At 44.9% G+C, this 24423-nt stretch overlaps 4 protein-coding genes across 13 annotated transcripts in view; 1 reads left to right on the plus strand and 3 right to left on the minus strand.

Annotated features, from left to right (window-relative positions):
- Positions 1-3353, plus strand: part of LOC122565918 (beta-1,4-N-acetylgalactosaminyltransferase bre-4-like) — a 38367-nt gene extending 35014 nt beyond the window's left edge. For all 5 annotated transcript variants that reach the window (XM_043722451.1, XM_043722448.1, XM_043722449.1 and 2 more), the window contains one exon: positions 44-3353. In XM_043722451.1, coding sequence (XP_043578386.1) covers positions 44-182 — 139 coding nt within the window. In that variant the 3' untranslated portion in view covers positions 183-3353. The remainder of the gene's footprint in view (positions 1-43) is intronic.
- On the minus strand, positions 423-10971 carry LOC122565923 (sperm flagellar protein 2-like). The gene is made up of 7 exons (XM_043722457.1): positions 9546-10971; positions 8941-9260; positions 8544-8832; positions 6811-8457; positions 5606-6611; positions 4137-4379; positions 423-3746 (listed from the first exon to the last, which is right to left on the minus strand). The coding sequence occupies exons 1-7, from the start codon at positions 10559-10561 to the stop codon at positions 3486-3488; spliced, it is 4782 nt and encodes a 1593-aa protein (XP_043578392.1). The 5' UTR covers positions 10562-10971; the 3' UTR covers positions 423-3485.
- On the minus strand, positions 10574-17084 carry LOC122565920. The gene is made up of 2 exons (XM_043722455.1): positions 11001-17084; positions 10574-10706 (listed from the first exon to the last, which is right to left on the minus strand). The coding sequence occupies exons 1-2, from the start codon at positions 11604-11606 to the stop codon at positions 10647-10649; spliced, it is 666 nt and encodes a 221-aa protein (XP_043578390.1). The 5' UTR covers positions 11607-17084; the 3' UTR covers positions 10574-10646.
- A 302-nt stretch (positions 17085-17386) lies between these two features.
- The window catches only part of LOC122565878 (stress-activated protein kinase JNK), a 40704-nt gene continuing 33667 nt past the window's right edge, over positions 17387-24423 (minus strand). For 4 of the 6 annotated variants that reach the window (XM_043722352.1, XM_043722354.1, XM_043722357.1 and 1 more), the window contains 8 exons: positions 22557-23001; positions 22100-22229; positions 21746-21943; positions 21506-21640; positions 21158-21287; positions 20919-21077; positions 20704-20828; positions 17387-20441 (listed from right to left, as the gene is read on the minus strand). In XM_043722352.1, coding sequence (XP_043578287.1) covers positions 20289-20441; positions 20704-20828; positions 20919-21077; positions 21158-21287; positions 21506-21640; positions 21746-21943; positions 22100-22229; positions 22557-23001 — 1475 coding nt within the window. In that variant the 3' untranslated portion in view covers positions 17387-20288. Of the gene's footprint in view, positions 20442-20703; positions 20829-20918; positions 21078-21157; positions 21288-21505; positions 21641-21745; positions 21944-22099; positions 22230-22556; positions 23053-23116; positions 23698-24423 lie in introns of those variants that run through there. The other 2 variants (XM_043722355.1, XM_043722353.1) reach the window with 2 other exon arrangements.

Genomic DNA, 24423 nt, shown 5'->3' on the forward strand with positions numbered 1-24423 from the left:
ACAAATACCAACGCTTGATCTTGAATTTCTTCGCCTTACGCAGATACGAGTATCTAAAGACGGGCAAGAAAAGATTCTCCACGGACGGACTGAGCAATCTTCAATACGAGCTGGTCGACAAACAGAAGCCAAAGTTGTACACGTGGCTTCTGATAAAGCTGACGCCTCCGCAACCTAGCTGATGGCTGTCTTGGATCGGATAGCGACCCGATCTGTTCGAGATCGCTTAAAAGGAATATCCTTTCGATCCAAACGCGAAGTATCGCGGAGTAGGAAACAAGTTACGCTCCGATGACGTGCCGCGTTCTCAACGTAGCAAGGTAAATCTCTTAAAAACGAAAGACGGAAAAAAAGAAAAGAGGCGAAGACACTTTTTTATTGGGTTCGAGGAACATGGAATATCGAAAGAAGTCAGTGTTTCAGTCGCTTTAGGATACCGACGAGTTGGACGAGTTGTTTCTCCCGTGATTTTGTCATCAGCGGCGAATGGGAGAAACGTTGTTACGTGATATATTTTTATTCCTTGTATTTTTTTATCGCAACGATAGATTAAAGACCACGTAGAATGTAGCGTACGAGCTAACGTGCCAAAGGAGAGTGAGAATATATGTATGCGTGTGTGTATGCAAGTGTGTACGCGCTACGAAGGGTAAGCGAGAAGGAAAGCGAGAAAACCGCGTAAAGAGAAACAGGAGTGGCAGCTGTGCCATCCTTTCCGGATCCCGCTACTATAGTTATATAGTACACATATGTGTATATGTACACTTTACACGTATGTATCGGTCTATATGCGTACGCGAGTACATACGTACGAACCATAGAAAGCTCGAGGCTTCTTCGACGGCAGGCCGAGTTTCCGGTTGTCCGCTGTGTATCGAGGACAGCTTTGTAAACGACCTTTCAGCCAGTGTCGTAGGTGGCTTCCTTCGAGTTACATACCTACCGTGAACACCTTCCCGCTAGTTTCCCCGCTGAATAGGACAAACAGATCCTTTCCTTTGTTTTCGACATCCCGACGCAATTTCGTTTTAATCGTGCCTTGCGACTTCCTGTGTTACGGACCTATTGCATATTGCAACTGTTGCAAACTCGAATTTTGTCACAAGTTTTACTTCTTACTAGAAATTCGAGAATTTCGGCACGATGGAAATAAAGTCTGTGCTATCGTCTTTACGATTCGTACGGCTTGATTAAGGTACTAACGAACGATTGATTTTCATTCATCGTTCGGTGTCACAGCTTACGCGATTTCCAAAGAAATACCAAAATGGAAAAAATTGTCAGAAAACTTGGATATATATGTTTTTGGTAGTTCGAAGATAAAAAGAAGTCACGTAAACAACAGTCTCTAGCACGAACCACAGACAAAGCATATTTTTATAAGATTCATGCGGAGCTGCGAGATTTAATTATTACGTTACGCTGGTTAATTGTGTCGCGAAAGGTTTATTTCCGCGTTAGGAGCTTGTGTAATCATTTAGACGAACGTGCAACGGAAATGGTACTTAAGCGTATAACGTGAACTAATGTCGGAACCCCGCGTATTCGAGAGCACTCGTCGTTTATATATACGTTTCGTCGAAATATGTTAAAAACCGTACACGCGTTTACATATACACGATACACGCATAAACACACATTTGCTGCGATACCGCCAAGGCAATTCGCGCGCGCTGCTTGGAAACACGCGATCGTGTATGACAGATGAAGGAAGGAAGGTAGAAAAAATTTGATGAAAACATTCCAGTAAATTTTCGTTCACCTGGAACGAAGCTGGACTGTCGCGGTTGTGTTTTTCAAACGGGGCATGCGAGAATAAATGCGCGGGCGAAGAAATCAGAAACAAAGAAAAAAAGAAGGAGAATGAAAAAAGTTTTCGGTCGAATCGAGACACACACAAATACATATCACGTGTAACGTAAAGTACGCGGTTGGATGGCGTCACACGACGTTCGATCGTTTGGGTTTCGATGCTTAAATCGTTAAGGGTGAGAGTACGGGCTGTGAATAATGCACCTTCCTTGCGGCGACAAAAATCTCGCGGAACAGAATACGAGAACGAGCACGGTAGAATTACGCCAATAGGCAGACGTTTTCTGCGCGTCGCGCCGCTCGTGTTTGTAGAGTGAAACATTGGATACCGGGAGAACAGGTTTCGGAATCGAACACAGGCACATAGTCCTCTGTACGCTCGGTATGCGCCTCGTTAATCGTTGTTCCTACCGATCGAATTTCAAACGGTGTTACTCGAGATGAGATCGATGTTGCTCGTTTTTCATGGCTATCGAGTGTCCAGAGTCCTTCCTTCTACCGTGCTCTTGACTCTTACTATTTCGAAGAAGCTCGTTAACATTAAACGCGAAGTTAACGTTTAAAGGAGAACGATACACGCGAGTCGAGATGATTCCGCTTTATTATAAGGATACTGTGTACAAGGCATTATCGAATAATCGATAATAGGTAACGGTAAGAGAATAAGCAAGCGGAAGGTTGAAAGACGTCGGGAAACGTCAATGAGTTTAACCGATTCGTTGAAAACGAACGTCCTTTTTTATTATGATTATTATCATTATTGTTACTATTACTACGATTCTCGCTATTACTATTACTATTACTATTTACTACTACTGTCACAACAACAACAACAACAACAACAACAACTACTACTACTACTACTACTATGTACTGCTGTTGTTGTTGCTACCACTATTACCACTATTACTACTATTACTACTACTACTACTGCGGCTGCTACCTACTGTGTACTATTTTCTTTCTTGTTTCGATCGTTGTTCCTTCCGAACGGTTCTCCGTTGTAACATTATGTTCACGCGCGTCTCGGATGACGATCGAGACAAGACGTTACAAGGAAAGGAATATTTTCGTAAATACATTTCATCGACAAATACGAAAGAAATACAAATTTTGTTGGTTGAACGTTTAATCCGTACTCGGTTATACTCGTCTCGCGCAACTTTGTAAAAGGCACGACGATTGAAACGAAGGGAGTAGCGTAAGCAGATTTTAGCTATTTATACGAGGGTAATGAAGAATGCAGTGTGTAATATACGTACGATTATTCGTAATCCGTCGCTTATATCGAGAATAATTATTAAGGTATCATGGTATTAAGGTGCATATTCGCGAATGAACACGGATACGAGGACGTGGTTCGTTGGTGTTAAATCGAAATAGAAACGACGAAATAAATAAGGCGTAGGAAAATGTAACTCGTATCTTCGTGTACGTAATACACGATGTGTTTGCAGTTTATTTGGAAGATTAGAATTTTTCACAAGTTACGCTCGTGATGTATCGAAATAATAAATCCTGTTAAAGCTTCTCCTCGTAAATCTCTCAGGTCTTTCTTCAGCAATTGTTTTTAACGCTTTATCTCGTTTTGCCATTATTTTGTTTCGTAATTATCGCATTTCAAACGTTCCAGAAAGTGGACTTTTTTTTTACAGAGATCTAACCACAAGACTTCACGCATCTTGCCTTTCCCGCAAGATTTCCTGAACCATGTTCTCCATGTTCTTGACCGTAAATTTGGCGGCTGCGCTTAAAAATTGTATCATAAAATCGTGATTTAAAAGTCGATGCGCCAAAACAATGTCCTTCTCGTCATTCAGATCCACGTCTCTCAATTCTTCGTATATCGAAGCTAACTTTTCAGGGAAACTCTTGCACTTGCCGATAAGTTCCGAGTGTAATACGTTCCATGACAATGCCGCGGCCAGTACAGTCTGAAACGATCGAGCAAAAGAATGAAACTGACCGGACGAACGTGAGTATTTCGATACATCGAAAGTACGGTGGCGAGTTATAAACAGAGAAAGCTGTTTTTGCATTTACAATGCTTCAAAGTACAAGAACAATATTTTTAAATTCTATATGCTATTTTTTACAATCGAAAAGCTTCCCGAAGAAAAGATCTACAGGCCCATGATAGATATGCAGTCCGAGGCACCTATTATTCTCTCAATTTCAGATGCAATTGACTCTATTTATTATGTTTCACGATCTCCTTCCAGAAAGCCGTTCGATTAGTTGAATTTATCAACAACTATTTCCCTACTTATATACTCGTCACTGTACAAAATAAAAAACTGCAATTGCTTTCAAAAGTTGCTTACAAGGCAAATATCAAAAGTAAGCCAATAAATGACCACTTCGTGGTCCATTATGAAACTTTTCTGCATACTCTCAGCTGACGTGTGTTCACCGACAGCGAACGATTCGAGCGTTGCTACACTCTCAGGTAGGATCGGTTTACCAAAAAATTTCAACGCGCTCGTTTCCTCTAGTTCCTGGTCCGAATCTCGATCGATTCTTCTTTGGACCTGACGCATCAGGTACTCCAGGATCGCCTTCGCAACCTGAAACGTATCGTACTCGTAGATACTGCAAAACTATTTCAATAATATGTATTCTAACACAGAAGGTAACTCGGAAGTTGGAAAAATTCTGGATCTTTGGCTACGAGTAAAGTATATCATCCGGAATGCAACACTATCTTTTTCTCGCCATAATTCGGTTTTAAAAAGTGAGATCATCTGTTGGAAAAAATTCCAAATTTTCTTTTTCGTGAGATATCTCAAAAACGATAAAAACTGTCTAAAAAATGTTTAAATAAAAGTTCACCCGCATAACCATTCCTTGAAAGGAATTTTTTCAATGTATGTGTTAAAATACCTCTGGATATCCCTTTATTAATAAAAACTGTTACTGTAAACACGAGCGTGGTTAAATTTAATAGTAATTATTTTCATATAAATGAATTTAAAATAAGAACAAATTATTCGGTATCGTGTCCTAAAATCGGTTCGCTAAAGAAAATTGCTAAACTGGACATCAAATCTGATAATAATTGGTTTATTTGATTGAAAAAGATGTCACGCGTAGGTCACTGACAAATACGAAAAGGAGGTATCCAAAAGTATCTTAACATGTATATTAAAAAAGATTTCTTTAGGAATGATGATACCTATGGATTTTTTCAAATTTTTCTTACGCGATTCAGTAGACACAATGAAACGATACAACTTCTGTTTAAGCTTGTTTTTAGATATGTTCCACCGATCTTGAGACATTTCACTAGAAAGAAAATTTTGAATTTCTTTCGAGAGATGATTTCATTCTTAAAATCGAATTACGACAGGAAAAAAATAAGGTTTTATTACATAAAGAATGACACACTTTATTTGTACCCAAAGTTTCAGAATTTTTCAAATTTCCAGGTTGTCTAACCTTCCCTGCAAGTATTAGGCCGTCCTAAACGTTTATTTCGTTTTATAAGGGAACAATGGATGCGCAACATTTTCCGTTTTATATTATTTTGTCGAATTACGTATGATACATTTTGTTCTATCAAAGTAAAGATCACAACGTTCGACAGATTAGGTTTCATGTTTGTATAAAGATGCGTCGTTGTGAAAGACGTGTCTGTAAAAGAAAGACACTTTTCGGACGACCTAATATAAATATGTTTTACGATCATGCAGACGTGCAGGAATAACAATGGTTCAAGAAACCATAAAATTGGAAAAATTAGTTTCGTAACTACGATCAAGCTAATTGGAAGGTAATTATTTGTGACACGTACCTCGAGAGGTCCGTCAGGAGACGGTTGTCGAGCCTCTCGAGCCAGTCGCTTCCGTTCTAAAAGTTCCTCGACGTATCTTTCGCCTTCGTGCATATCGGTGCAGACACGATTGCCTAGAGCCAAGGCCAGCGCTTTTGCAAATCCGTCTCGCGGAGTTTCGTCCTTGCAGAAAGCCAACAGCAGCGCGGTATAGTTAACCGAGTATCGATCTGTCATGTACATCCGACACAGCAGTTCTTTGGCCAACATTCGCCGAAGCGTTTCTTCGGGACTCAAGCAACGCAGCGACGACACGTCGACTTGCGAGGCAGGTCGGCTCGATCGCATGGAGAAAGTCGCATCAGTGTTCAATTGGTACAGTTCCTCCTCGTCCAGGTCTCCTGAACCTTTTCGAAACTCGTTGAGACGAAACTGCTGTACATTGGTGCAACCGTCCGTGCATTCGAGGAACCACAGCGACGTCCGACCGTACTGAGCTACAGTCACCACTTCTCTCAACTCGGGGTCCTGAATTCTGAAGCGATCCCTGGCTATTAACGTTTCTTGACAGTTCGGAATGGGGAGGTCCATTGCGCAAACGAGAAATTCTCGCCAATCGACGTATTCGACGGAACCGGAAAATCTAGCAAGTAATTTCGAAATTTCGCCCAGTCGAAGCTGGTACCAAGAGCATGGCAGCAACATTGGCTCTCCCTCTTCCTGGCCGTGACACGCTAAATCTTGAAAGATATAAACTAGGCTGCGCTCGCATATCATTCCACTTGGCGCGACTCGTTTAAATATCTCCATCAAGCGCGCGAGGCTGGCTATTCGGAATCGGGAGGACGACGCGATCTCTTCCACGCGCTTCGGCTTCTCAGGTTCTACTTCCATCACGTACACGTTCGATCGGACGACGAACCGGTCACCCTCTAGTAGCAGCTCTGTCTCTAGCGCTCTACTCTCCTCGATCGCGAAACAGAACACATTCGCCATGTCGTTCACGCTCTTCATCTCCCGCCAATATCTGTGCGATCGTAAACGATGAAAGCGGTAACGGAGTGAGCGCACAAGAACGACGATTGATAGGCGCCGATCGATAGATTCTTATGTCAATGTTCGGATACTCTCTCGTTCCTTTCAGTTAAACAACGGCGAAAATTTCGACAAAATGATCGACATAAGAATTAAAGGAGAAAGTAACTATAAAACCATCGATGATTAACCTGTCTACGATGGCATCGTAAATGCCGTGGAAGGTCCTTTGCAACGTCCCCAACAAGAAAGCGACATCCAGTCGAGCCACGTTCACTATCGAGTCCAGTTTCTCACGAACCCTTTCTATCTCGTAGGTAATGGCGTAGCGCCATTCCAAAATTAGATCTTGACCCCTCGACGCCATTTTCCCAATGATCGAATCGGACGAATCGGTCGAAAAGTCTTTGTTCTTGGAAATTGCCATCTGTTCTCTTCTAATCGCTTCGTTGCTAGCCGCGAACAACGTTTCCACGATACTTTTCACGTATTGAACGTTTTCTACGATTCTCGTAAACAGACTGTTGTTCTTCATGTTATCGATAGTTTTCTGTCTGTCGACAAACGCGTCTTCGATCTCCATTCGAAGAGATTCGCGATCGAGGGCAGGTGGAGCAGCGGCGTATGTTATCGTCGACCGTCTGTCTTTGGTTTTCAGTCTTTCTCTTCCCTTTCGATCAGGCGATTTTCCGACAAAATTCGGAGGTTCAAAAGTTGGCTGCTTTTGGAAATCCCGCTGTTCGTTGACGTCGTCGACGTCGTTTTCCCTATCGTTCGTCTCAATTTCGATTTTATTCAAAACAACTTTCGAAACGTCAATTTCTCGCAGCGGCCTTTTCATCATTCCGAAATAGTAATCTTGCAACAAACGTATCGTGTCGACGCATCGATCGATCTCCGCTTGAACGATGCCAATGTACGTGTTAAACAGAACTATCGCCTCGTAAACAGTCCACTGGTCGTTGACGAATCGCCTCCGTTCCTCCTCAGCTTCGCGTCTTCTCCGATCGCAAATTTCCCAAAGTTCCGTTTGGAAATCTGCCACGCGACGATGCAGCTCGCACTTGACGTCCGCGTCGTTCCGTGCGTCCTCGTCGATAGCGTTGAACGCCTGATGAAATTGGTGCAGCAGATCCTGCTTGTTATCGGGTCGTTTAACAAACTGCAACGCGTTTCTCGTTATGAAATCTGCATATGGAACGATACTCGACGCGTGGATGCTCTTGAGGAGGAGCAATTCCTTTATTTCTTCCACGTAGATCTCTTCCAAGCTCTCCCATAGTCTTGCCAAATTTTCTAACAACGTGGAAGGCAAAGGAAGATCGACCCATTGCCAATTGGGTTCACCAGGTCTGGCTGGTCGCGGTTCGAACTCCATCTGGAAATCGTCGGATACGAGATCATGCTTCGCCTCCTCTTCCATGGCGTCGTCGTCCACGTCGGACTCGAGTTGCGCGTACTCTTCCTCGGTTACCAGCCGTCGAACGACGGCCTCCTTCAAGGTCGCGCCACGTTTCGTCTCTCGCTCGAACATATTTAACGCATCGCCGAATAATTCCTGGGAAGGTTTCTTCTGCAACGGGTCGCCTATCGTAAGTCTGGCCAATTTCTTCAAAGTGGCCAAATCGAAGGTGGAATAGTAGAGAATGCGAGCGATCTTGCGGGACGCGTAGAATTTGTCGATCGATGGCGAGTCCTCCTTCAACGTTTCGTAAGTTCGAACTCCTATTTCAAAGTATTTTGGTTGTTGCTTCACTCGAACGAAGAGCGTGGCGAATGTACGACTCGCGGATTCGGCGTGTAGCTCCGCCCCCGGATCGTGTACCAGCTTTGACTGTCTGTAAAATCGATGAAAAAATGACGGAGTTTACAAACGCGCAGTCTCTTTAGCGAGATTTTCGATTTACGATTTGTTTCTAATTGCCTGTTTAACGAGTATGGGTCGGACTTGTCTTCGAAGACGATTCTCGGAGTCACAGTCTCGATGTCCTCCATCGTAATGTCGTCGAAATCGAGCAACTTTGGGTCAGGAGGTGGAGCCGAGCCCGTCATCGCTGTCTCGAGTCGCGACATTTGCTCGTAAGTGTTGGGATAATCGAGCAGAACCCAACCTTTCGCGTTCATCAAGCTCTTCAAGTACTCGATCAAGATCTTGGTCGCGAGATCGTCCGTGATCGGTTCGCCCAACGTTAGAAATTCATAGGCCCACTTACCTGCGTGCATGCGAGAATTCAAGAATCGCGAATCTCTCAGTGCAAAGGAAAAGGGAGTTTGAAAGATTAGATCGCAAAGATTGGATCGAGTGCCTCGCTCGAACCTACCAATATACGCGGTATCGGTCAACACGGGATCTAAATCGTCGTACGGTATGTTCCTCGGAGTTTGCGTTTGCTTATCGCGAGTGTTCGATTCTTCCTCCATCTCTGACTTGGCCGAGACGGATAACTTTTTCTCGCCAGTCATGCTTTTCCTCGTCGTCGTTCCCGGCGAGAAAGTTGCCCATTTCGAATCTTTACCGAGTCTATCCATCCTGGCGCACGAGATTTGCCCTTTTTCGCTCTCCAGTTTCCTAATGACGTCCGTCGTCGCAGCGATTATATTTGAATCGATATACTCCACATCGGACATCTCCTGCTTGTACCTGTCAACGACCACGTGTTTTTAGGTCGCCGGTATCAGTTACGCGGTAGAGCACAATTTCGGCTGAGTACTTGGACTGCGCGTAACTAGCGTAAACACAAGCGAGAGCGCGCGAATGCCCGATGATAGCGAAAGTACTAAAACTCTAAGAATCTCATATCGATCGAGAAGCATACGGTACAACGAAGTAAGAACTCTCGACATGTATATTCGTTGTAACGTAATATAGCGAATGATTCGGCGAAGCAGTACTTCGTACCCATCCATCAAGAGATGTCTAACGTACCGTTCGAGACAATAATTAATCGCATCTTCCATTCTCACAGTCCGAATAGCAGATCGATCGAGCAGCGCTCGAATCAATTCGCAAACCGTGGGGTTTCCTATCCCGAGAACGATCGTCACGTTCTTGAATTTCTGTAGCAAGGTTTGAGATCGGTCCACGGGATGAGCATAAAGGAAGTCGAGAAGTCGATGCACGATGTATCCAAGCACCGCGCGTCCCAGCTTGACGAGATCTTGCAATTCTTCGGCCAGCTCCGGCAACGATTCGTTCCAAGGTGGGTTCGTTTCCAAATAATCGTCGAACAGAGCATCTCGCAGCAAATTCACCTTGTCAACCTCCATCCACGTATCCGATTTCAGCAACATTTCGAACTCCTGCTCCGAGGGTTGTTTGTGTTTTCCATTGTAAGGCACTTCTTCGTCGAAGATGGGCTGCGACTTGAGAAACAGCATCTTCCATTCGCTGAGAAGAACGAGCGGTACACAACCGTCGTTCACTCGTCGGTGGTCACCCACGTTCAACGCGATGCTCGCCAAGTCGTCGACGATGTCTCGGCAAAATCGCCAGTGCTTCTCCCGTATCTTTCGTATCTTTTCCATCAAAAGCCTTCGGCGCAATTCGCACATTCTTCGGCATTCGATTTCGATGTCTTTCTGTCGCTTGCTCACCAGATCCTGAGCTCTTTCGTAGCTCGCGCGATGCTCCACCTCCTTTGCTTCTACGGTTATGTCCTCGACGACTTTTTGATTTTCAGCCATTATATTCTTCTGCTCGCGCACCTCGCACAATTTCGTCACGATCTGTTTCTCGTATCTCGACTGATCCAACACTCGCTTCGCGATTTCTTCGTCGAACGTTCTTTCCTGTTTCTCCGCCACTCTCTCCCACAATTCCGAGAGCAGCGCTTTCTGCATCTTCGATTTCAGAGCGGTAGCAGTTGCTGCGCGCTTGCTACGATTCTTTAACCACTCGACGTACACTCTGGCCATTTCTGGATCATCCGCGATCGCTCTCATCTCCGCAGCCTCCTTTTCTCCTTCTTGTCTTTCTCCTCTTTTCCTTTGTCTTTCCCGTTCGACTTCTTCTTCCACTTCCTTTCCTCTATCCCTTGGCTCGCCTTCTTTGCCTGACTTCTTCCGAACCCGGTGCTGATAAGCAAACCTGTCCAATTCCTCGCTATACTCCTGTCTAATGTCTAGCAATGTTTTCGTACTCTAAACGCACAGGGGCGAAAGGTAACTTGTATGACAAGGCGGTGTACAACGCACCCGGATGATAGATAGACGATGCATAGGTACTCTTCGTGGAAAGGATATAGCGAGGTCATAAATCGAAAATATCCCTCGGTTTCATCGAAATTCAATAAAATTCGGATCTTCCTAGTACCCGCGTATATCGACACCTGACTGTTATGGCCTCGCTAGAGTATTCCACCAAGAATACTTACTTAGATACCTCGGCTGGCCACTGCTCTACGCTGGGTTGCACTACGGTGTACGGCGTGGGAACAGCCATCAACTTCTTTCGTTCTTTTTGAAACTTTGCTAGTATCATTGGGAGTTTGGTACGATGCCAGTCGACGATGTCCTTTCCCTTCGCCAACTTCTTCGACAAAGGGTGCTCCATCGGTTGATAGGGTGGAGGGACCTCGCAGACTTTCGTCACTTCGAACTTCTTCGACGTGGGTACGAATTTTTCCCTCTCCTTTTGCAGTGTGATAAAGTGCAACCTGTCCTTGGTTTCCAGGCACAGGTACAGCTTGTAGAACAAGCGCATCGACGTGGTACCTTTGCCGCAGGAAATTTCTTCGATGCTTTCATCGTCGCTATCGATTCCCACGAATCGCAACCAAAATCTCAAGTGCTTGAGATTTACTCTGCAGAGAGCAGGGTCTTGGGTAACGACGATCATGCCCAACTGATCGCGGCTTATTATGTCGTAGCTGTGCAGAATCTGTGCGAGAAGCGAGCCGTCCCTGGTGTAGTAACCAAATACCTCGGGTGTCAGATCGATCAAGATTCCTAGCCTCGCTTGTATCCAGTTTCGTAGAATGTCACCCATCGTCGAATATCTTGCGATTGATTCAAGCGTAAGTCTTTGTCTATATGTCGGATGTCTTACGACCAACTCGTTGTTCCTCCTGTCCTACCAAGTCGAAATATCGGTTCGTTCGTCTTCGTCATTTTCTGAATATTTGTCGCGAATACTTGGCCACGTCTGAAGCTTGCCATGGATCGTTCGATCCATTCGTATGTCGTTAGTTTTGCGCGTGACAACGTGGACGACGCATTCCTTACCTTCGTCGTGAAATATACAGATGTCGTAGCATACCATGAAATTATATTTGAATTTCTAGAACATTCGCGAAAATCGAGTGGAAGACGGTGAAGCGAGAAGAGTTAAAAACCGTGCATATAAAAAGTGTGTACTCTTTATTATTCCCTTTATACTCCACTGCACATACACGACGTGTTACAGGCCTATAGGTACAGACGGGTAAAGAAAATCTTGGTTTCTCAGCTTTTTTTTTTATTCACTTTAAACCAACAGCGTTTGAGCATTGGTTCGGTTCTGCCAAGAAATAACCACAGGATGATCGTTTACGCCTAGAAACGTGGCTTCGAACTTCATCGGGGGAAGTTCCGTTTTCTCGACGGTAATAAACGTTAAATAAACGATAAATAAACGGAGAATGAACGCTGGGGCTCGATCGCGTTGCCTCTTTGTCGTTCGCCTATTCGCCCGCGGGACTAAAAACCGGGGGGTCCATTATCGGTGCGTGAAAAAAGAAATATCAGCGAAAAAGAGTCGGCTTTCTCGGTCGATCGTTGCGATCGGTATTCAAGACGGCTGTGCGAAGCCGACGCGATCCATCGCCAGGACGCGTACGAGCGCCGATTCTCTTCTCTTTTACTTTCTGTCCGCCTATGTTTTCCCGCGATTTTTCTTTCGCTTTCTCTTTCGTTTCGCTTCGATCTCTCATTGGCTCGACTCGAAAATCCTCGCCCGTACGCTCTCCCTCGGATGTTGGCGAATCGTCCGGACAACATTTAGGAACCCCTTGTTGCTCGCGTTAGTCTACACCTACAAATAAGGTCCACAACGCTGCTGCTCGACGGATACATCCTTCTTCCCTGCCCCGCGACACTCGTCCGACGAGCACGCCAACGATACACGCTTTTTCGTTCTTTCTCTCAACTTTTCCGTACATAGCACTCGGTTACGGTTACCCTGCCACTCTCTCGTAACACACTCATCCGCGTAAGTACTAATCGTCGTCGTCGTCGCAGCGATCATCGTAAGAAACCGTAATCACGGTAATGGTAATAATTATAGCAATAATAGAAAATCATCGCTCGCCATCGCGATACTCGTCCTACGAAATGTATTTATAATATGTATATATATGGTATATATATATATATATACTATATATATACACCATATATATACATATATATATTTATATACATGTATATGTATATGTATATGTATATGTATACGGTGCCGTCGATCATGCAGTTACATCGTACCGCAGCGGTAATATAATTACATTACGACCATACTCGCTTCGATTGCTCGCCACGCAAAAAAGACAATACGCAACATCGATCTGACGTTCGCCGTTTCCCATCATGGCTACGATAAATCGTAACTCGTTATTGTTGGTGCCGTTCAGCTGTATGTACAGAAGAGGTATACAATATGCTCGGTGATAATATTAATGTTTTCATATTTATAATAATTTATGCGCGACTACAATGGATACGGTACTTTCACACACTCTTTCTCTCCCTCTCTCTCTCTCTCTCTTTCTCTCCCTGTTTACCATTTACCGTTTCGTTGACTCCCTTCTTCTCTATCTCGCATTTTTCGCTATTCTTTCCTTGTGCGCCCTAGCCTTGCTGCGATTATTCGCCCCTGCGAATTACAAAACAAATTTTTTCTTTTTCTGCGCTCGTCGCGTCGATGTCGCTACCCTACATGCGTGCCATTCGAACGCGTTTCTATCCTGTGTTTTGTCTATTCCCTCTCTGTTTCCTTTTATTGCTGGTAAAGTCGATCTTCGCGAGGAAGATCCATTGGGAAAAGTCGCGAACGAAACGCAGCATGGAATGCATCGAGAAGAACGAACGGCTCGAGGAAGTAACAAGCGGCCGTTGTCTAACGCTTCTCTTTTCTTTCTTCTCCCTCTTCCTCTTCTTCTTCTTCTTCTTCTTCTTCTTCTTCTTCTTCAATGAGAAACAAAAGAAACGCCGTTGGAGCGAAGCTCTTTTCCACTAAGTCGGTAGGTGCAGACCACGTGTCCTCGTTTCGAGGCGTGCCGGGCATCTCTAATGCTACCATATCTAATACGAAGGAACGGGCTCGATAACTTCACCTAAAATTCTATCTCCTAACTGTAATCTACGTGTCTACTATGCTTCGTGTGTTTCTCGCGTGTATCTGCGTATCTAGCTTCTTTCGTCTTCGTTTGTTTCTTCCTTCTTTCCGCTACTACTCTTTGCGTTTCTCAGATCCAGCCTTCCTCTTGCTCTCGCTCATGCTTTTATTCTTGCCCTCCGCGTTTTACAACACGCCTGTCCATTTGTTTGTGTATGTTTGACGTACGTGTGATACTCTCGATTTTACCACTCTACATATATATATATATATATATATATATATATATATATATATATATATATATATAAACAAACGCGTATTCACGCGATAATTTTCGCTCGTGTTCTGTTTCGCGTTCACTCAAGCTCTCGCTCCCTTTTCCACCCTCTCGGTGTTCCTCCATTTCATCCCATCTGTTTCACTCGCACTACGCACTAATTTTAAACTAACACGTCGCTATACGCAAACTACTTCACCGCTAATATTTAGCAACATGGACATTGTTATTTTGCTTCATTTATTTCCTCTTTCCCTTCCCCTAAACTGGCCGACGATTAAATCGTTTCAAAATATTCGTCGCTTCTCTATTATGCCTGTTCTATCGCGCTAAGAAAAGGATTATCGTTAATTCGCTCATTACCCGACCGCTAGTTATCGTCGACTATTATTTTCTTATCGTTACGATCCCGGATCCTTGTCCTCTTGTTATCTCTCGTACACGCGCATACACTCGCTTCCGCTCTCTCTCTCTCTCTCTCTCTCTCTCTCACTTTTTCTCCGTTTCTTGGCAATCGCTGGCGGTTGCCTATCTACGATCTAGGTAGTGGGTTCACGACTCGAAACTCGGAAGATTCGTTGCCAGGTGTCGCAGATGCGGTGACTAAAGGATCGAGCACGATCGCGATTGCCGAAGGAGTCGAGTTTCCCTCGAAACGCGCAATACGGACACGTCCGCGGAACCGGGTTCCACGGACGGAAGTCGAAAGCTAACGGCGAACCGATCGTTTGCTTCGAAAAGTCTCAAAGGCACGTCACTTTGTAGGTACCCGGTTATTTTATGCATCGTTTTCCTTTTGCGACAGGCAATGGACACGATTATCGTTATTGTTATTAATAATATTATTATTGTTATCGTTATTAATTTTGTTCTTCTTTATTATTACTCTTATTATTAGCATTACTATTCTTTGTTACTTTTACCATTAGTAGTACTATTAGTAGTATCGTTAACATTAACATTATCCATAGTATTAGCGTTAAAGTTAATACTAGAGTAAACGTCGATTACCGTAAATCGTTATTAATATTATTGTAATTATTATTATTATTACTATTATTATTATTATTATTATTATTATTATTATTATTGTTATCGTTATTATCGTGATTCGTTATTACGAATTTCTTTTGTCGGCTGTTGCTTTATTAGTTCAACTTTAATTACGTTCTCGTCGTCTCCGGTCACCGATATTGCGCGTTCTAAGGTCGCTCCAAGTTTCTATCGGATGGTTGTGCAAATATCGTATACGAGGTTGTCGTGCTATATGTTTAAATCTGTTTTGAAAGTAATCGTGTCGACAAAGTCGTTTTACACGTGTTCTCCGGAAAGGATCGGGAAGCCCTTTCCATCCCATCTACTACGACCGTGTAACAATTATTGTATTATCGCGTATTCTCTTTCCTCTAGCGCTCGTTTCATTATCGTTATTACGTCTATCGCTATTGCTATCGTTATTATCGTAATGCCTAGAGCGCGTTATCGTTATCGATACTATCCGCTAAATTCGTTCCGGCTACGGACGAAATAAGAAAAAACGCACTCGGTACAAACAATAGTGTTGTATCTATCGATTGGGAGGCGCGAACTGCGTCTACAATTCTACGAAAAACCTCGAAGCGCCGGAAATCGCGCGATCTCGATATTTGCCGATGCGACCGCGTTTCCTCGAGACCTGGCAATCTTGTTCTCCTTTTCTCTCGCGGACGTCGTCGCGGTCTCGTTCCTCTATCCTACATTCCTCCCGGTTTACAACCAGCAATTATTTCCGTCAGTCCTCCGACATATAGAGCGTATAACCAAAAATCTTTAGAAATTCCGGTCTCGGTTGTACAAGTCGCGAGTCTATCGGAAAAGGAAATACGCACGCTGTATTAACGTTCGTTCGTGAGAGGATTTTCGAGGTCCGCCGTTCTCTCGGTTCTCCCTCTGACTTCCGCTTTTCCGAGCTTCCGTGTCGCGTCCCTCTGTTTCGCGTGATATCGTTTGAATGGGAAGAAGGAAAGCTCGCCAGAAGCGAATTCGATGTGTCCCGAAAGCGTCGAGATATTGTGCTTTTGGCTCGTGGAGCTGGACGAAATTACAAGGAATCACGGTTCACCGACTCCTTTCTGCGCGTTCGCACTGTGCGAAGAAAGAGACTTTGACATCGTACACGCGTGGAAAAATAGCATCTCGCCACATTTTCTCGTTCTCTGCCGTCTGCGCATGTTCGTCAACCGTCCCGGCAACGTCGCAGACGACAGAGACTGAGCGTCGAGAACTCGCTCGAGGAGTACGGCTGTTTATAGTTACTTTCTCCTCGAGCGAGAGAAAAATTGTGCGCACACCCATCGTGAACGAAGGGAGCGCCGCGATTTCGCCACTGTTTGCCGCTGATTTGCCACTAGATACGCAAGGAAGTAAAAAGGAAGCGAAAACTAAAACGAACGATTTCGTATGAATTTGTAAAGATTTTTGGCGTACTTATATCTCACTTATATGATACACGCAAATTTCCTCTACCTACGTGGCCACTCGACGCTTCGTATCCGAATTACCGTGTGCGATACAATTACGCGATTAGCAGTATCACCGTTACTTTATTATAATTAGTGTTACAAAAGCTTGATTATTTGGATCGGACTGTAGCAATATATTCACATGACTATCGTCGTGGAAAATAAAAATTCAATGTTTACATTACAATTACTCACTGTCCTTTCGATCGTCTCAATAACTCGACTCGCAATAAACGGTAATAAATACATTCATTTTTATGATAATAATAATAATAATAATAGGATAATGATAAAAATAATAATAAACAAATAATAGGAATAGTAGTAGTAGCAGCAGCAGTAGTAGTAGTAGTAGTAGTAGTAGTGGTAGTAGTGGTAGTAGTAGTAGTAGTGGTAGCAGTAGTGGGGTAGTAGTAGTGGTAGTAGTAGTAGTAGTAGTAGTAGTAATAGTAGTAGTAGTAGTAGTAGTAGTAGTAGTAGTAGTAGTAGTAGTAGTAGTAGTAGTAGTAGTAGTAGTAGTAGTAGTAGTAGTAGTAGTAGTAGTAGTAGTAGTAGTAGTAGTAGTAGTAGTAGTAGTAGTAGTAGTAGTAGTAGTAGTAATAGTAGTAGTAGTAGTAGTAGTAGTAGTAGCAGTAGTAGTAGTAGCAGTAGTAATAGAGCAGTAGTAATAATAATAATAGTAATAGTAGTTATACTAGTAGTAGTGGTGGTAGTATCAATAGTACTAACTGTAACATCAATAATCACCAATTTAGTAGTAGTTGTTATCTCTGTTTCTGTTATCGTCATGGTCGCTGTCATCGTTGTCGTCGTCGTCGTCGTCGTCGTCAAAAATAAAAATATTTGAGTCGCGTATCTCGGTTCGACTACTGTACACATATTGCCACAAAACGTGTCGCTTTGGAATAACGCGCATTCCCTCTACTCGAGCTTAACGCTAAAGTTAGTACGTTCCTCGTGAAACAAACAACGCTCGTAAGTCCTTTCCCTAAAGCATAACCGGAAAAGTGTAATAACGTCGCTGGGCGGAGCGTTCTTTTTGGTCGAGAAACAAATCCCGCGGTTGCGTCCTGGCGGCTACGACAACGGCGACAATGAAGTCGACGTCGTCGCCATTCCTCCAGCAACCAGCAAGAAACGAAGGAACGCCGAAACGAACGATACGAACAGGTCGTTCGTGCTTATTCCCCTTGTACGCGCACGAACGATCATCGTCGAAACTTTAACTTTGCCAATTATTGCCGTTTGTTCATCGACAGTGAAATTTTCCAGAAGTTACGAAATAGTGTTCTTCGTGTATACAGTACAATGCAATACAATACAATAATACAGTACAATACAATACAATACAATACAATACAATACAATACAATACAATACAATATAATGTAATATAATATAATATAATATAATATAATATAATATAATATAATATAATATAATATAATATATAGAGAGATTTATATATTATATATCGTATATATATATATATATGTATATATATATATATATTCTAATTGTCATCGCGACGGCATTCGTCGTCGTGCAATGGCACGACGATCGTACGATTGCACAAGGAAAACGAGTTTTTACCTAAGGAACTATCTAGCTAAATACAATCGACAAGTATAACCGCGGATAACATCGTCGCGCTACTCGAGGATCAATCGCCGCGACATTGCACTTTCAGTTTTCGAAGAAACGGATTCGACTGTGGCCTTGTCGTGCTCGACGATGCTTATTTTAGGTATCGCTGGATCCCTTCGCTTTCTCTTCGTGTTCTTTCTCGGCTTTCCATCTTACAAAGTTAGCGTTACAAAATATCGGTGGCGTACGAGCGCACGAAAACGATGAGACAAAAGCACGCATTTCGAGTCGCATATAAAAATACACACAATGTTCTCGCTCGACGATTAAACGCGTAATCACGGTAAATCGAAATTCGGATTTTGAAAAGGGAATGCTCGAGCTCTTGTATTCAGCGACACCCTGTACTTTGGACGCTTTTGGAATTACGTAGAAAATTGCATTCGTTTTGATCGACTATCTGACTTACTTACTCGTTGCCTTCCCCCCCCCCCTCTAACACTCTCTCGTCGTACGTCACTTTCTTCGAATCATTCAAGTACGTTTTTATCGCGTTTCATCCGCGTGTTACCCGCGCGTCGTTATTGCCGCGAACCAACGTCGCGACGAGTTTTCCTCGACCATCTAGCAGACACGCGAGTACAAAGATGCTGCTCCGGAGAAAATCAATTGTCATCGCGTTTCGTTGCACGTTCGCTGCAACGAATGCGACGGGTCGACGAATCGACCGCGCGCGATCAGGGAGAAAAAAGAGCGGCTCGTTCGATACGATGGCAGTAATGAAAAGATGCGCGGCACGATCGCGAAATAAGATAAATCTTTTCGGCAGTTTATCGTTTTCATCGGCATATTTTCGTTTAAACCAATTGTCCGATTTCTGATCGTAGAAGAGCGAAAGAAGAAAGTAAGTGCGGTGGGTGAAAAGGACAACGAGGAAGAAACAAGCGGGAAAAGACGAAGGAGCATAGAACTCTCGTTCGGTTTGGTTCGCGACGCGACCGGACCACGTGAAACGCGACTAGAGCACGTGAGACGCGACCGGGTACAACAAACCAGTTGCGTTAGGTCGGTTTGGAAAACGGGATATTCCAGAGTTCTGGATCGATCGGCGACGCGTGTGTTGCAAGCTTTTCAACTAATTGTAAGCTCGATCGCGGAGAACGTTCGTTGCGAACGAATGCGCGTTTCCCGCACAAAGGAGATACGCTCGGAAAGCGGAACAAGAAGACCGAGCGAGAACAACGACGAACGTCGCGCGGTGCATATGTATCTTGTTTGTCGAGTGAACGCGTTCGTTGACGGACCTCCGAATCGCGTCGATGCTTTGGTTGTTGCAGGGATTCCTATCGCATATACGTTTTCGCAAACGCGCGCTCGTTATGCCTCGTACGTCCGCGCGAACGACATATTTCTTTCTCACTCTGTTGCCGATTATCTTCTTTTCTTTTCGCTCTTTCCTCGCAAATAAGCGCTTTACCATTTTACCTTTCGCACCATCTCACATTTTCTCTTCTTGCTTCTCGCAGACACTCCTGCTCGGTCGTGTTCGCTCTCGCTTTTGTCCTCTCTCTCTCTCACACACACACACATTCTCTCTCTCTCTCTCTCGCACTTTCCTTTTCTATCATGGTTTCATTCGTTTTGCGATCTTCTTCGTTTCGAATGAAAACGGCTCTTCGTTTAACGTACGTCTTTTCCATGGACGTGAAACTGTTTCTAATCGTCGCTTCCTTTCTTTACATTTCCGCGAATATATATAAATATATATATATATATATATATATATTTGTATATGTATGTATATGTATATATATTCATACATACATGCATACATATACACACGCATCTATCGTAATATGTCGTGGGCCTGTGTACGTGTATGTGCGTGGGCGGGTAGGTGTTCGCGCACGCGTGTGTATATATATGAACGTATAATAGATCGGACAGTCTAGGTGCGCCCCTGACGCGAAAGGTGGTAAGGTTCTTGCGTGTCTACCGAGAATCACCACTCTCGGACGTTTGAGCCACCGTCGCCGGATTGTGGCTCGTCTCGTACTCCATCACCTCCTGGTAAATCAGCTCTTTCCACTGGTCCACCGTGTGTTCCCTCTCGTCCACGCTATGGTCGTAGGGGCCTGGTGCAGGCTGTAACAAACGTCCAACTACCATTCGATCATCGTCTTCCTCGTTCTCTCGAAAGAAAGAACCACTCGACAGACGCGACTCGAATCGGTCGCCGATCGATACTCTCCTTCTTTCTCCCACCACCGTCACCATTCACCCCGCCCCCTTTGCAAACGTAAAAACGTGGTCGAGGGATAATACGGAAGTAGAAGAAGGTACGTATGTAGGCGAGGCGAGTGGGGTAGCGAGACTACGAGATTAACGAAGGATCGACGACACTTACGGCATTGACTTCGCCCTCGTCGTACCACACGTTTATGTAATTGTGCAGCAAAGCATCGTCGACGGAGATGCGTCGCTCGGGGTCGATCACGAGCATGCGCGACAATAGATCCCTGGCTTGGCTGGCTGAAACACAGAACGAGAAGAAAAAACGGGCATAGAAGAAACGTAGCGAAGGATGAACCGCTTCGAGCGGAAGCTTTTCCGATCGCTCACCTTTCAATCGGTTGTGCTCCGACGAGTCCGATGGAAACAGAACGTCCGGGAATAACCTGTCGAACGGATATCCCGGATACCGCGGCCTGTTCTCAACGTAATTCCTGACCGTTGGCTGCAGCCGCTGCATGAATTCCTGCGCCGGTGTTCCCAGTTGCTCTGCAAAAACGTCCAGCGGGCGCGTGTTAAAGCGCGCACGTTCCTCGATGGAAGACGGGCAAGCGATCACGGCGACCTACCGATTATCTTGTTCCACTGGTCGATGTGATCCGTGCCGGGAAACAGCACACCACCCCGAATCATTTCGCCCATTATGCATCCGACCGACCAAATGTCCACGTTCTCCTTGTATCCCATCCCGAGAATCACCTGCGAGACGACAGATCGTCCGGATCACGGTGTACACGGTGTGTCGAGAAAGAAACGAGACTGAGCGGAAACTGGCACGATTCTAGCAGCGAGAATCGAGACTCGCGACACGAATCGATGATATCGACGTTATAAGAAATGATCGTGATCTATTCGCCAACGCTATACCGATATGAGCGCTATGAGTTCGCGTTTCGCGTTCTTTTTCTTATCCTTACCTCCGGCGCCCTGTAGTATCGCGTCACCACGTACGGCGTCATCATGAAGGTTGTCCCAGCGGTCCTAGCCAGGCCAAAGTCGAGAATTTTCAGCGTACAATCTGCCTTTACCACGATATTGCTCGGCTTCAAATCCTACGCGTAACCAACGAATAGGAGGCGCCAAAAAAAAAAAAGAGGATTGACAACTCGTAAATCTGGTCGTGACCGAAAATAATCGAATCTCCACTCGCGACTCACCCTGTGAATGATACCGGCCGAGTGTAAGTGCTTGATGCCGCACAGCATCTGATAAAGCAGGTAGGACATACGCTCGTGATCCAGATCCATCTGAATCACCTGGCACAGGTTCGCGTCCATAAGCTCCATCACCAAGTACACGTCTTGAAACTCGTCCAACGACCGTTGCGGCGTGAACGCGTTCAACAAGCCGATTATCTGCCGAATAGAGAATAACCAGAAATTCGAATCAAGGTAGGGTACGCTCCCGTTTCTAAGTATCGGTTGGAATATCTGGGTCCCTCTCGTACTTGAGCGTCTTCCAATACTTATCAACGTGGGTGTACGTCCGATACGACGAAAATATATACTTACGTTTTTATGATTGACCAGCTTCATAAGCTTGAATTCCCTGTACGCTCTCTTCGCGTGCGTCACGTTCTGAAAAGGTCTGGAGAGTTTCTTGATCGCGACATTTTGCGCGGTCACCGTGTCGTACGCCGCGCTGCAACAAACGCGCGCAAATAATAATTAGAGATTCATCGATCGATGGCGAGTCGTCGGCGACCCTGCACATCTTCCACTCGTACGGCAGTTCTAATCGCGTTTCAATTATATAAACGAAACCATGGAAGGGCTGAGTGCTACCCACTCGGTCAACGCACTGCTTTCTTCCCGTGCATCGTCGGTTTCTCTTAAAATCAGTCAAAATTGTGGGAAAGCAGCAGGAAGGAAATCCTGCGCTTACTTTACTTACGACATCAAGTTTAATTAAAATTATTTAAGCTTGGACACATGGTCGATGATTTGCACGACAATCGCCATCACTTACCAAACGATCCCCTGTGCCCCGGAACCGATTGGCTTCAGGTTTTGATACCGCTTGAGAATGGTGAATCTGGTGTCCCCGACTTCAACCGTGTAAAACATGGCGGATAGCCGGGTTGTCATATCAGGCCCCAGGTAAGGCATGCGCCTCGGTGCTCGTCTCTCCTGCTGCACCTGTACCTGCACCTCCCCTCCGCTCGAGCACTCCTGGTGCACTCGATGAGGACTTACGCTCTTAGCCACTTTGGATGGGGATACGAGCGCACCTGGCAGAAAGGAAACGTAGTCTCTCGTCCCTGTTTCCTCGGTCCGTCGAGAGGCACGAGCACCGGCACCGATACCGGCACCGGCACTGGCACGCTCTCGCCGCTGCTTCTCCGGCCTTCGCTTCCGGACGACGCCGCTGCCGCTCCGCCGCTTTGCTCGCTTCTTATACGCGCTGGATTCGTCTACGACATAGAACACAGGTAGACGTTGCTCCATTAGTTTGGGAAAATGTTCTGTCGGTTTCATGTAACAAAAATATAACGGGCGTTTTTTCAATATTTATGTAACTAACTGTACCTCTCGCAATGAATCGTTGGTCCTTAAAATTTATGAATTTACCGATAGACCGGGTGCTTCTCATTTGTAAACGATCGGTCAATCGTGATTGGCCTTCGAACGAAATATCGCCAGGACGAAAACGAATATCTTTCAACGGCAATAACCTGATAGACAACCAACAACGACCATGACAAAGACAGGCTCCGAACGACGCGCGTTTCGATTCTCGTCGAATCGGTCGGCGTCGGATCGCGAACGTATCTACCTCGAAAGTTTCAACGTCTCGGTCGAAAATAGAAATTGGAGCAAAGTCGGGCAGACGTTCTCGGTCGCGAAAGAAAAAGAAGACGAGCGTCCGCTGGTCGAAGAGTTTTCGACGGCTTGCCGGCCAAAATTAGAGGAAGACGAGGCGAAGGGGAGGAAGTCGTGCAAATATTTCGACGACAGTGTACCACGTTTGCCGTGGAATACGGCAATTTCTTCTGCTACCGCGGGATTCCCCCAATTATTTATAGAGATCGTCGCAGACGCAGACGCGAATGCCGACTCTGACACCGACACCGGTTTCGTAGAACCGCAACTCCGCTATCTTTTCACTTCCCTTCGAGTTTTCGCCTCGTGTCGCTTCCTCCTCTTATGCTCCCCTCGTCTCTTCGTTCGGATTCCTCTCCACTGACGGCCATGTTCGCTGCTCGAATCTTTCGCCCGACACCTGCTACCAATTACGCAATTACGCGAAAGTTCGTGCGTATTTTGTTCGAAACTCGCGCCAAGATAGTTACACGACTCGGGACACTCGTCTGGACTTGCAGCGAGGGCAATTAGATTGTCCGAATCCACATCGGTAGATCGAGATGAAATTGCATGGGTATTTGAGGAAAAATGGTGGATTCGAGATATGAAATTTCGGTCTCGGCAACGTGGAGAATACGTGTCTCTGCTCGAGATGTTTCGAAAAGTTCAGGAGCATAGTCGGAGTATCGAAGTCCTGATGTCTCGAAGAGTTAACGACCACTACTTCTCTCTTTTTTTTTTTTCTCTTTTCCTTGTTCTTATCGCCGAAGGCACGACATTCCTTTGCTCGCTACCACCTTGGATCGTCTCCAACGCGTACGTGCACGCGTTCGCTCGACCACCGCTCGGCGAAATTCGTTAGACCGTTTTAACGTCGGCATAATTCATCGGATAAGAAGGATTTAAGAGTGCCGATATGCAAACCGAAGTGGCTCGGCCGAGATCCTGCGCGGATAATTATGATTTTAGGTCCCTTCGAGATAATGTTCCGAAACGATTTCTCGTGGATTTCGATTAGAATCGTAGAATCG

The sequence above is a fragment of the Bombus pyrosoma genome, linkage group LG3 (assembly GCF_014825855.1).
Source record: "Bombus pyrosoma isolate SC7728 linkage group LG3, ASM1482585v1, whole genome shotgun sequence".
In the NCBI taxonomy this organism is placed as follows: domain Eukaryota; kingdom Metazoa; phylum Arthropoda; class Insecta; order Hymenoptera; family Apidae; genus Bombus; species Bombus pyrosoma.